The 13,627-nt window shown below is 37.8% G+C and overlaps 1 protein-coding gene across 3 annotated transcripts in view; it reads right to left on the bottom strand.

Moving 5' to 3' along the window:
- Window positions 1-9,786: 9,786 nt before the first annotated feature.
- ASAH1 (N-acylsphingosine amidohydrolase 1) overlaps window positions 9,787-13,627 on the bottom strand; it is a 42,608-nt gene continuing 38,767 nt past the window's right edge. For all 3 annotated transcript variants that reach the window (XM_060086055.1, XM_060086056.1, XM_060086057.1), the window contains 4 exons: window positions 12,869-13,000; window positions 12,639-12,762; window positions 12,213-12,269; window positions 9,787-11,006 (listed from right to left, as the gene is read on the bottom strand). In XM_060086055.1, coding sequence (XP_059942038.1) covers window positions 10,917-11,006; window positions 12,213-12,269; window positions 12,639-12,762; window positions 12,869-13,000 — 403 coding nt within the window. In that variant the 3' untranslated portion in view covers window positions 9,787-10,916. The remainder of the gene's footprint in view (window positions 11,007-12,212; window positions 12,270-12,638; window positions 12,763-12,868; window positions 13,001-13,627) is intronic.

The following is a 13,627-nucleotide window of genomic DNA, read 5'->3' as shown; positions in this document are numbered from 1 at the left end:
ATTGGCTATCTCATTTAATTATGACAGATTCTCTCCACTTCAACAGTTTTGAAAAGAACAGTGTAATACTCCTATAATAGTGTATTTCAGACGGAAGAGTTCCAGCTGAGGAAAATGCAAATATATACCTAGCTATTCTCTTTCAAATCTGCTAATAGGTAAGTCATATGCATTGATTGATATGATCAAAATGAATATGGAATTATTTAAAATGCAGTGAATTCAGTGATGTGATATGACAGCAGATTTTAAACTAATCATTGGAAAGCTTTCAGAAAGACCAGGGTTTTACTCAAAAGTATCTACTAAAGGTTTCTGAGAAGAGGATTCTCCCCCCGCCCCCCATTTTTCTAAATGGTCCATGAAAATTGGTACAGTAGTTTGGCAATATGCACCGAAGTTTTTCATGAATGTATATCCTTTGACAGAGCAATTCAATTTCTAAAAATGTATCCTAAAGATAAACAACTAAGTTGTAAGAATTCTTTTTATATTCTGGATACTAGTCCTTTGTCTTATATATTTATTATAAATATTTCCTCCCAGTCTGTGGTTTGCATTTTCATTTTTCTCTTTCAAAGAAGCTGTTAATTATGTCTTCTTTTTTAATGCTTGGTACTTTGTGTCCTAAGAAATAATTTGTCTGTGCCTAAGTCATTGAGGTTTCTTCCCTATTTTCTTCTAGACGTTTTATAGTTTTAGCTTTTACACGTAGGTATATCCTCCATTTTGAGTAATTTTTTTGTATGATGTGAGGTAAGGATCAGATTTATTTTCCTCCCATATGGAAATCCAGCCTGCGTCATTTGTTGAAAAGACTATCCTTCTCTATTAAATTATCTTGTCACCTTCATGGAAATCAGTTGGCCATGTGCATGTGGATCTGTGTGTGGAATCTCTTTCCCACTCATTTATATGTCTAGTCTTACGTCCATGTCGTTACTGTAGCTTTATAGAAAGTCTTGAAAATAGGCAACATGAGACCTCTAAGTTTGTTCTTCTTTCTCAAGAACTTTTGACTATTCTATGTCCATAATCTTGCATTTGCAATTTTAGAACTGTCTTCTTAGTTTTCACAAAAAAAGCTGCTGGGATTTTTATTGGAATTACATTAAATAAATAGATCAATTTGAGGAAATAAAAATGTAAACAGTATTGAGTTTTCCAGTCCATGAACCCTGTATAGCTTTCCATTCATTTAGGTTCTCTTTTGGCTCTATACAGAAATTTGGTTTGATAGTATTTGTGTTTGTCAACTTCGCAGTGTAACTACCTGTCTACAACATTTACTACTTGTGTAATAACTCGGCTCACCTATTCTTTGCAGGACTTTGGCTATCCACAGTATTCTGGCATTGCTGATTTCATTGTCACCGATTTGTAAAAAGGGAAGTGGCTAGGTTGATTCTTTGAAATAAACTGTTGTTCTAGAAAAGAGGTTAATTGTTAAATCACCACCACTGTTTACTGCCTGGTGGCTAAATTAACCTCCCCGTGGGATACAAAAACAACTTAATGTTAATTCTTCTTCAGAGAAAGTGGATTCCACTCTACCTACCTCTCCAAATAGAAAGCCAAACATCCCTAGTGTTCAGTAAATATTGTTACTGAGGATCCAAGATGTGGGAAGAACAAAGGATAGGGCCAACCTTATCAATAGTTTCTAACCTCAAAGGAAAATGGAACCTTGCTTGCACTGGCATCTTCCTGTTACTGCAGAGAGTGGCCGAGTAGGGCAAAGAAGGAAGAGCAGTGTGAGTGTGGGCCTCTCGTCTGTGAGGAATATGCTGATCAAATAGGAGGTCAGAGAACAGGTACAGTGTAATCACAATATTAAACCACAAACATCATGTTATGTTTTTTCAGCAAAAACAAGGCCGTTTTCTATTTGCTATTTTGCAGAGAGTTAATTTCTTCATTTTTTTGGTGGGGGGGGTGGGTGCAGTGGGGAGTATACTTATATACATCTTGCACCAACCCTTGTGACATTGTGTGTATTGACAGCAAGGTTTAAATGAGACGTCAGTGATTGGTCAAGCCCTTTGAAGGCCATCTCTGCCAAGTAAGAATATTGTTTGTATGAAAAACACCATGAATTCAGCAAAGCATCAGACCCATCAAGGAAAATTATACCAAGACGTTTGGGTAGAGGGGATTAATTTGAAGTCTTTGTGATCTATACAATTACTGGAGGTGTTTAGTATTACAATAGATGCCAATACCTCTGACTGCTGTTTTTCACTGAAATGTTTTAAAATCCACATCTGTCACCGTAAAACGTCCTGTCAAATTTATTTCTCTATCCTTATCATTACCTTTCCCTAGCAGTTTAAATACAATTGAAAGGATAAAGAAAAGAAAGCATATGTGTGGGTACTGTTCAGTACACTCTGCATCCTTCACTGTTCTGAGAACTTTTTTTTAAAATTGATGTGTAGTTGATTTACAATATTGTGTTAGTTTCAGGTGTACAGCAAAGTGATTCAGTTATATATATATTTTTTTCAGATTATTTTTCATTATAGGTCATTACAAGATACTGAACATAGTTCTCTGTGCTATACAGTAAATCCTTGTTGCTCATTTATTTTATATATAGTAGTCTGTTAATCCCATACTCATTTATCCCTCCCCCATCTTCTCCTTTGGTAACCATAGTTTGTTTTCTATGTCTGAGTCTGTTTCTGCTTTGTATATAGATTCATTTGTATTATTTTTTTAGATTCTACATATAAGTGATAAAATATGTTTTTCTGACTTACTTCACTTATTATGATATTCTCTAGTCCATCCATGTTGCAGCAAATGGCAATATTTCATTTTTATGGCTGAGTAACGTTCCATAGTGTGTGTGTGTACATCTTCTTAAACCAGTCATCTATTGATGAGCATTCGGGTTGTTTCCATGTCTTGGCTATTGTAAATAGTGCTGCTATGAACATTGGGTTGCATGTAGCTTTCAAATGAGAGTTTTCCTCTTTTCTGGATTTAAGCCCAGGAGTGGCACTGCTGGGTCATATGGTAGCTCTATTTTTAGTTTTTTAAGGAACCTCCATACTGTTCCCCATAGTGGCTGCACCAATTTACATTCCCACCAACAGTCCAGGAGGGTTCCCTTTATCTCCACACCCTCTCCAGGATTTATTATTTGTAGGCTTTTTGATAGTGGTCATTCTGACCAGTGTGAGATGTTACCTCATTGTAGCTTTGATTTGCATTTCTCTAATAATTAGCGATGTTTGCATCTTTTCATGTGCCCCTGTTGGCCATCTATATGTCTTCGGAGAAATGTGTATTTAGGTTCTTCTACCCATTTATTTTATTTTTTGGATACTGAGTTGTATGAGCTGTTTGTGTATTTTGGAAATTAAGCCCTTGTTGGTCACATCATTTGCAAGTATTTTCTGCCAGTCCATAGGTTGTCTTTTCGTTTTATGGTTTCCTTTGCTGTGCAAAAGCTTTTATGTTTGATTAGGTCCCATTTGTTTATTTTTGGTTTTACTTTTTTTGCCTTGGGAGACGGATCTGAGAAAATATTGCTACTGTTTATGTCTGGGAGTGTTTTGCCTATGTTCTCTTCTAGGAGTTTTATGGTGTAATGTCTTATATTTAGGTCTTTAAACCATTTTGAGTTTATTTCTATATATTGTGTGAGGGAGTGTTCTAATTTCACTGTCCAGCTTTCCCAACACTAGGAGACCGTCTTTTCTCCATTGTATGTTCTTGCCTCTTTTGTTGAAGATTAATTGGCTGTAGGTGTGGGGGTTTATTTTTGAGCCTTTTTTTTTTTTAACCCAGTGCTGGCTCTTCCTGAGGAGAGCTAATAGGCTTTTTTAAGAGCACAAAAATGCATGTTAACAGTCTCTACAGAGACAAGAGAATTGTGTCCTCTTCTAGAAAGCGCCAAAGTTTGGCTTCAGGCTCTAGGATCACTAACTCTAGCAGCCCTTGCCTGAAGCAGTGATCGAATAAATCCTCTTTGGTGTTAACCTCCTCCTCCTGTGCACAGTAGTCACTAGAGGGGGAGTGTGTGGCAGGGAGTGGAAGCTGAGGAAGGAAATGGGAGGGGGGATTCTTTGTTTAATGTCTTTAATGTCTACAAAGACAGAGACCTTGCCTTTTCTTTTTTTGCCCAACATGGTATCCCCAATACCTAACAGACCACCATGTTGAATGTGCTCCCAGGTATATTTTTAACAACCTTATCTGAGTGATTATTGTGAACTCTATACAGTTTGCTAAGTTTTTACATAGGTATACACCCGTGATACCCTTACCACAGTCAAGATAATAAACGTATCTATCATCCCCCAGAGTTTCCTGAGGCCTCTTGGGAATCCTTCCCTCTCACCTCTGCCCTACTTCACCTCATCTCCAGGTAACCACTGATTTGCTGTCACTATTGATCAGCTTGCATTTTCTAGAAATTTATATAAATGCAGCTGTACAGCATATGTCTTTGGCTTTCTTTACTCAGCATATTGAGATTCATGTTGTAGCATGTATCCATAGTTCATTCCTTTGAATTGCTGAATAATGTTACATTGTATGGACATAGTGAGACTGCTAGGTGGTGCTTTGGTGGGGCTCCGAGGAGCTCCGGTTCTTTATGTCTCAGTGCAGAAAGAATTCAGCAAGAGGCAAAGTGATACACAAGAAGTAACTTACTAGAATAGGACACTTTTGAGGCTTACAGGCAGGTGGGCAAGAGGGTGCCACGCTCTGAGAACTTAGTGGGCTATGGTTTTATAATCAAAGGAAAAGTGGGGAGAGAGAAGACCCCCTTCTTCCTCACTCAAGTAGACGTCAGGCTTCCATCATCAGCTCCTCCAACACGTCGGGGGGAGTCTTCCTGTCCCTACATGGTCAAGCCGAGCAAAAAGATAGTAACATGTACTTAAATATGGCAAATCATCTTAGGTTTTAGTATAATGTCACCTTTTCCTCATATTTTGTTTTTAGTGTGCGCAGAAGAGCATGTGCTAGGCATCATTTAACTTACTGAGCTCACTGGGCAGGATGTGGGTCTCTTGCCACCATTGTTTTATTGTTTTGGGGCATGTCTCATGCTTCTATTGCATGGTTTTGTCGCTAAGCAACCCTGCTTTCTTGAGTGATCATTAACTTACAGGGGTTTCCCATACTTTTTTCTTTACTTACAGACCCTAGTGGGATTAACTCTTTAATTGCCTAATTTGTCCCTTTACTCTGTCCCTATCAATAACACCATTGTTTATCCATTAATCTGTTGATGCATACTGGATTGTTTCTGGTTTGCATTTCCCAGTGTGGCTGTACCATTTTGCATGACTCCTCCATTACACACTGAGGCTTCCACTACACTTGCTCCACATCCCAGCCAACACTTGGTATTATCAGTCTTTGTAATTTTCAGACATTCTAATACATGTGTAGTGGTATCTCATTATGGTTTGACTTGCGTATCCCTAATAACTAATGATCTTGAACATCTCATGTACACATTTGCCATCCATATGTTGTCTTTGAAGTGTCTTCAAATATTTTGCCTATTTTTAAAATTGGGTTGTTGGATTTCTTATTTTTGAGTTGTGAGAGTTGTTTATATATTCTAAAGTCCTTTATTAGATCAGTGATCTGCAAATCTTTCCTGAGCCTTTTTATTCTTTTTTCAGTGCCTATTAAAGATGTTCTCAATTTTGATGGAAGCTGATTTACTATTTTCTCTTATGCATCATGCATGTAGTATCATATCTAAGAAATTTTTCCATAATCCAAGGTCACATAGATTTTTCTTGTTTTCTCCTAGAGGTTTTATAGCGTTAGATTTTTACAGTTAGGTCACTGATTATCATTTTGAATTAATTTTTGTATACAGAGATATGGATCAATGTTCCTTTATTTTCTGATTAGTATCCAATTGTTCCCAGTTCCATTTGTTAAAAATACTATCCCTTTTCTACTGAATTGTATGTGCACCTACTGAATGAATGTTCACTCAGTTCATTTCCTTTTCGAGCTGCAGGAAGTAAGGATATAGAAAAGGGAGCCAAACCTGTTTGTACTTAGGATACAATGTAATCATGATAAAAGCAGTACCTTGAAAGCCTTCCAAGCAGAGCACCACTTAAGTATTGCCTTTATGAATAAGGCCAAGGATCACTCCAGCCTGGTTCTATCTATCTATCTCTGAGCAGACACTGTGGAAGGACAGAATAGAATCTTTTTCTTATTCCAGTGCTGGATACATTGTTGTCCCCAAAGGCTTCTGGAATTCAGTGACTCAGTAGCCAGAAGGGTTGAATGTTAGGTAAGTTGGTGTTTCCAGAATGACTTGATTTATGAAATGGTAATTGTAGAGCCCTGGATACACCACTCAGTGTTGAACTTGTTGACTTCAACGTGAAGTGCTTCAGTTACAAGCTGTTGATTCTGTCTAGGTGGAAAATACTGTCTTGGAACACAGGGCCAAGAGTCACAATTCCTTGGTTTCTTCCCACCCTTTCAGATCAGATTTTCCAGGTGAGGGTCCTCCATCGGGTTTTCCTTCTCCTTTTCTCAGTTGCCCTGACACAGGCACCTGTTATCAGTACTCATAGTGGACCCTTTGCCAAATTGGAGTTGTAGCCCACCTGACCCCATCTCCCCAGGAATGTCTTTACAGGATGCCCCAGGGATTCTTTGAAAATGAATCTGGCAATGGAAATAGAGTAACTGTACTCACTCTTACAAATGTGTTCACCGATGTCATTTGACAACAATTACTGTCTTGAGTGTCTTGGGAAAAGGCATTCTCCCCACTGTTGGTGGAAGTGTATAAAGATTCAAACATTCTGGCAGGTGCTTCGGTAGTAGCATAAAAAATAAGTGTGCACCTAAACACATCTTTATTACCTGCTCTGTAAACTTTCACATACTCGAAATACGTTCACTGTAGCATTACTTACAATTGCAAAACCATGAAGACAAACTAAATGTCCACAAAATGTATTTTAGAATCCTACAAAGCATTTTAAAAGTATGATGAAAATTGACAGTGACATGGAAAGAGATTCATACTGCTAAATGAAAAACAAAAATAAGCATAGGACATAGCACAGAGTATGTGTGAGGGGTTACCTCCCAGGAGAGGAGTGGAATTAGAGAGAGTGAAATAAAGAAAGAGACTTTTGTTTCTTTTCATTAAAAAAAAATTTTTAACCAAAAGGAATAAATTACGATATTGTTTGTATATTTGAAAAAATACTAAAATAACCTAGCCCACTGGCTTCTGTACAGAAGCCATCAAGTAGCTTAGAGGTGTAACTGATAAAAAGTAGGTCTGACACAAATTTAATGTGGTATTCTCTGCACACAGACAAAATCCTTTATTTTACTATACCTAGGTTACATAACTTTATTAATAAAATTTTAAAATTACTGTTAAGTAAACCTTGTGGCAGTATCTAAAGCAGAACATAAAAAAACATTCCTTCTAAATCAATTTTGTCATCAATGTCACTTGATTAAAAAAACTGCACCTTCTTGTTTTTCTACGCTAAATTCTGTAAAACATTAACTCTGTAAAATACTGCTGCTCAGTGCTAAAAGTTTTAAATTTGTTTTAATTTGAAGGGCAAAAAAGTTGCTCTGTAGGAAAACTAATGGAATTGTCAAAAATAAAATTATAAAAAATTATTCAGTAAAAGTTACACTTCTGTTTTCTAACTAACTTGGCAAAGCTGCAACTGGTTATTTAAAAATTTATTTCAGGGCTTCCCTGGTGGCGCAGTGGTTGAGAGTCCGCCTGCCGATGCAGGGGACACGGGTTCGTGCCCCGATCCCGGAAGATCCCACATGCCGCGGAGCGGCTGGGCCCGCGAGCCATGGCCGCGGACCCTGTGTGTCCGGAGCCTGTGCTCCGCAACGGGAGAGGCCACAGCAGTGAGAGGCCCGCGTACAGCAAAAAAAAAAAAAAAAAAAAAAAAAAAAAAAATTTATTTTAAAGTATTTTACACAAAATGATACACCAAAGGATAATCGCTTTGGTTAAAATCTGTTTTTAGTGCTGAATTTGTCACTGTTTTAAGTAGCTCAGTTGAAAAAAGAAAAAAGTTAAAAGCACTTGTACTCAACTCTTGAAATCTAGGATCTAGGTGGGTAGCCTATCATCAATTCTATGATTTTTAAAAAAGAAAAAAAAATAGGAGCTATAATCTCTTCTCCTAAACAAGAACTTAACGATTAAAAAAAAAATCCATCATATTAGCTCTTGGCATATTGAGAGCTTAAGGAGATGACAGAAAAATATTTTCAATATCAGATTATTTTGGCCATGGCAGATTTTCAACGTGAAAATGATTTGAAAAATATAAATTTTTACCTGGCTTCTAAGACAACGGTATTGTTCAGTACATACTGATTTGTTATAGATTCCCTTATTCCATCTAGCAACTGTAAATTAACAGGAAAAAATACATAATTACTGAAAATCTATTTTCTACAGTCAAGACGATAACCTTAATTCTCTACTGATAATGACAGGGCAAGCCAATCAATCATTAGGTGTTAGGTACACAAGGAAATATTTATTTTCAGTAACTAAGATGGAAAGTCTTACTTACTCCATTTGGGGATAATGGTTCATTGTACCTGAGTATGTGAAGAACAGAAACTGTTATTAACATCAAGTTTTTTCTCCTTGGTCGTTGCTCCTGGGGGTAATGAGATTTCACTCACCCACACACACCTAGGCATGCATGGTCTTGCAAGTTGACGTGTTAGAATACCCATCTCTTATCATAATATTGTGAAATAACGCTCTCACCCCAGTCTCATATCTGTATGTGGGAGTTGAAATTGTTTGTTTAGCCCAGTGGGCTACTGTAGAGCATGACAAATTGATTGTTTTCCTGAGACTGAAATAGGGTTGGCATTGAACTCAGGTGCTACATGTTTTCAAAATTAAATAAATTTACTGTCAGTGTGTAAGATATACATAGGTATTATACAGATGTTATCTGTGTATAAAAATAACGTCCACTTCCAACTGACAGGCTATCTGGAGGCATCTGAGCTAGCTGCCCATGACTGCTTTAACAGTGCACATGCTTTCTGCAAATCAGTGTGTCGTCATTTTGAAATACTTATTAAGAAAACTTTTGATTAGATTCACCCATGCAGGTCTGTGAATAAAGAAAACTACAACGGTTCTGACGTCTCCAACAGCACCTGGAGGTCGGCTGCTACCTAACTGCCTCCTAACCTGAGATGCAGTTTAAATCTGGATTCATAAAGCTAGAAGAAAACCCTGGAGAAAACTGGGGTTAAACCCTCACCTGACAAAGGCAGACCTGAGGGTGTAGGAGGGCTTGGTGGCTTGTCCCAGGGCACGCAGCTGCGATGAAAGGCCTCCGGGTTCACTTTCCCCCCAGAGCTCTGTGATGGTGCTTTCCAACCTTTTCGCATGCCATGGCGCACACAGAAAATGACAATGTTTTAAGACACATTGAGGTAAACTGGAGGGGACAAGGGACTTCATGAAAAATTCATGACATTTTCTATTAAAAAGTTACGAAACGTGTAAATTACAAAAGATTTTTTGAAAAATTAGTCGAATCGTGTTTTCAACACAAATCCTCTTGTAATTCTCCTTGCTTCACTAAGATAATACTAGCATCACTGCAGTCGCACTGCCTGTCGGGGAGAAGCTGCCTCTGGACACACACATACTCGGTTGATACCACCGAGTTAGGGTTAGTCATGTAAGACTGTGACCATTTAGTCTTAAGTTGAATAACCCACTTCCATAACCCTTGTAATGTTAATTCAAATATTATATTCAGCTTGGATTTCTCCATAACCCCACCCTCAAACCAACACGTGAGGTACACACTCAGCCCACATGACTGCTGACGGACACTTCTTCCAATGACTGTTTACTGAATGTCACGAATACAGCTGACATTATACAGAAATGAAGTAGCTACAGTCTTGCCCAACTGGCATACATTTCAAAACTGTGAAGGTCTGAAAGGTTAACAAGTCCTATCAGCACTCCTCATAGATTTCTGAAAAACATTTTTAGTAACTATACTTAGTTAAGAAAAATACATATTGATCAGAAGGAAAAACTAAAAATCTATTTATTAAATGAATGATACTTACGAGAGTTTAACAGTTCACCTCCCATTTTCCACTAGTCTTTGACCTGCTTATTTCCTATTGATTCATAGAACCCAGGATTGTTTTTGAAATTTAATAACTTCCTGGGGTTAGCGGGTGGTAGGTTAATTATGAAAAAGGAAACACTTCAATTCTGAGTATAAAAGACTGCCTTGCATACCGGTTACTTCAAGAACCCCAGAAAATACTTCTATTCAGAGTCAAAAGCCCATGTGCTGCCCATGAAGAGAAACATACAGCTGAATGCCTGTCTCATCCCCCTCCAATCAAAATTAGTGAAATACACTGCTGTCAGAGACAGCAAAAACAATGGTATATTCATTTTAATAGTAAGAGCAGGAAGAAAAGACAAAAGCATACAAGTATGTAGATAAAAGTGAAAACTGAATAATGTGGACTATTTAACTATTACACAGGTGTACAGGATTCTGTGCTCACAGTGAATCTTGATTTATTCAATGGGGGTGGGTCCCACAATAGTTTTAGTTGCCCATCCCCATTCCCAAATGAATCAGACTGAAATGAACCACAGTAAATTCTGGATGATTGTTGTACTTCACTAAAAGGAGTTATCTGTATATAAGAAAAATCAACCATTACGGCAAAAATAGCCTGTGAATAGTAAACATACCAAGCAGGACAAGCTCACACCTCAAAGAGAATCCGCCCTCAATCTCAGTCTTGGAAGGAGATCAGACGGCTGTACTTCTCAGCCCCGTGTGAGCTCCCATCTTGATGTCATACAGGGCGCATCCTATAGGCCTGGTGTGTGCTCACCAACCTATACAGGGGTCTGGGCAGTCCCGCAGGTATGTTTCAAATTGACCTTTGGTAACGTCTATCAAGGCTGTGTATACCGTCAGCTGAAAGAAAAGTGATTTTTACTTTGAGGATGTTTTCAATTCTAAGATGACCTGCCTCATATTAGCATTTCTTGTGGAATTGCTTATGAAGTTTCTTAACATTAAATAATTAATATATAATATATACGTGAAAAGATACAAAATAAGTATCATATAATATAAAGATCCAAAAAATTAATAAGTCAATAACAACTAAAACAACTGACTTCAGTAGAACCATTATTCCAGGTCATGATATAAACAGGCATGGGAGAGAATCTTCAGTTCTTTACAAGGTCTTACTTCTGAGCAGTATACTGCTTCACCACCAAAGGTTTAAGACTCACTTAACCCTCCTCAATGCATAATTTACAAAGACTAATGGTGTACTATGGAGTATAAACAGTTTAGCTTTGGCTATCCTTATCCTGAAAGCATTTCTCACGCAGTGAGGGAAACTATGCAGACATGCAGAAGGCACACACCCAACTCACACAGAATGTGTAAGTAACCCAACTGTGAGCTCACATGAAGATGGTGTGGGCAAAATGAGAAGTATGGCGGGTCTGTGGGCATAAGGAAGGCTTCGCTCAGAGCCAGGTTCTCAGTCACGTACTAATGAACAGGACAGTTTGTTCTGGCAGAGGTGATGGAGGCATGATTTCAGGGAGGGTTTAGGAAAAAGGACCAAGGAAAAGAAGAGAAGGAACAAATGGGGAAAATCAGAGGAATCAGAAATACACAAGAAGGGGCTACTGGCTACTGGCAAATTGGATGATTAGGACACTTTTGCATATTTTAACTATAGAGTAGGGATAAGATAAAAGGATGTAATAACGTTTAAGAGAAACCCTAATCCACTAAGAAAGCAAGCTGTCTGAAAACATACTTCAGACTTTGTCAAGTGTCAGGTGCAGCATACAACGTTTGGTTCCCTACAGATGGCGAAGTCAAGACTGACATGCTAGACTCAGTCCAAATGCCATGTAAGTAAAGCTGGAAATAACACTCTGACCAAACTGCATTATCAAGCTGCAGTGACCAACTTCTTTGTCACATTCCAAGAGTTTCGGTTTTGGTCACACAAAAACATTTTAAAAAGCAGCCTTAAGCTGAACATGACTTGGGATTCTAGCTCTGATTAATCCAAGACAACAGGGAAAGATAAAACATGGGATCAAATTCTTTTCCTAAAAGCAAATTAATTGATTAATTATTAAAAAATACCTTGTTGAGGACAGGTTTTGTTGACAGGACATCGTACATGGTTGCAAATGAAATATTCTAAAACACAAAAATAGTTCTTTTCAGTACATTAAATACAGATGTTGGCAGCCTTATCCACACAAGTGGGTCATTAGACCAAGACATTCTTCAATCAACCCCCCCCATAAAAGAATTTCCCTTGGGATCACTGTTACAGGTGATGATTCTAATATATCACGTTGGTATCCAGCATTAACTAAGAAACGAAAAAGTACGGCAAAATTTTGCTCTTTATATTAAAAACAAAACAGAAACTCAGCTGGGACTGTCCAGAGACAATGACTAATGGGAGGCTGATAAATTCTTCAAAGGCCAATGAAAAATGCCAGAACGGAGATAACCTTTAATAGTCACCATTTCTTTCTGTACATGACACTGTGAACATACCTCTTGGGTTGTCTGGTTTAGACACATCTTTGCAGGTGTCCTGCGATTATCAAGGAAGAAGGGATTTTTCCAACGGTCATAATTTGTTTGTACCACATACCATATACCCTGCTTGGGGTTGAGTCTAGATACAAAAAGAGAGATTCCTCCTAGGTTTCATGCCTTAAACCTGTACAAATGTCAGTCTATGCTTTACTGTTTGCTTATTTTGCTTTAACAAATGTACTTACTCATATATATCCAAACACTGTTCTCTGTCTCGTGTAATCACACAACCCTCCCCAGACTTGTTGCCTCCCAGGATAAAGTATGCTGGGGCCAATATCTTGGTTTTGGTCAATATAGTCTTGGCTTCTTCATAACTATATAGAAACATTTGAAACAAAGGAAACATTTTTAGTTGACTTGGAATGGGAACTTTTTAGCTGTGGAAACTAAAGGGAAACAAATATCTGAGGAACACATTTTTTAAAAAAGGATAGTGAACAATGGCTCTGGAAGAAACAATCCCTGACTCCTATGTGGTGAAACACTGAGATCTGAGATGTTCTCTCTAACCTGAAGGACAAAAAAAACGGTCTCAAGAGATCACCTTTCACCCTTATAGTCTATACCTTTCACTCAACAATAGAACTAGGAAAAATTATTTATATATATATATATATATATATATATATATATATATATATATATATATATATATATATATATATATAATAGGTGGAAACAAAGCACCAAGCTGATCTCCCTGTGCTATGTGGCTGCTTCCCACTAGCTATCTGTTTTACATTTGGTAGTGTATATATGTCCGTGCCACTCTCTCACTTCGTCCCAGCTTACCCTTCCCCCTCCCTGTATCCTCAAGTCCATTCCCTACGTCTGCGTCTTTATTGCTGTCCTGCCCCTAGGTTTGTCAGCACCATTTTAAAAAAAATTTAGATTCCATATATATGTGTTAGCATATGGTATTTATTCTTCTCTTTCTGACT

Source organism: Mesoplodon densirostris, chromosome 20 (genome assembly GCF_025265405.1).
Source record: "Mesoplodon densirostris isolate mMesDen1 chromosome 20, mMesDen1 primary haplotype, whole genome shotgun sequence".
NCBI lineage: Eukaryota > Metazoa > Chordata > Mammalia > Artiodactyla > Ziphiidae > Mesoplodon > Mesoplodon densirostris.
Note: the sequence above shows the minus strand (reverse complement) of the source record. Positions and strands in the feature narration are given on the sequence as shown.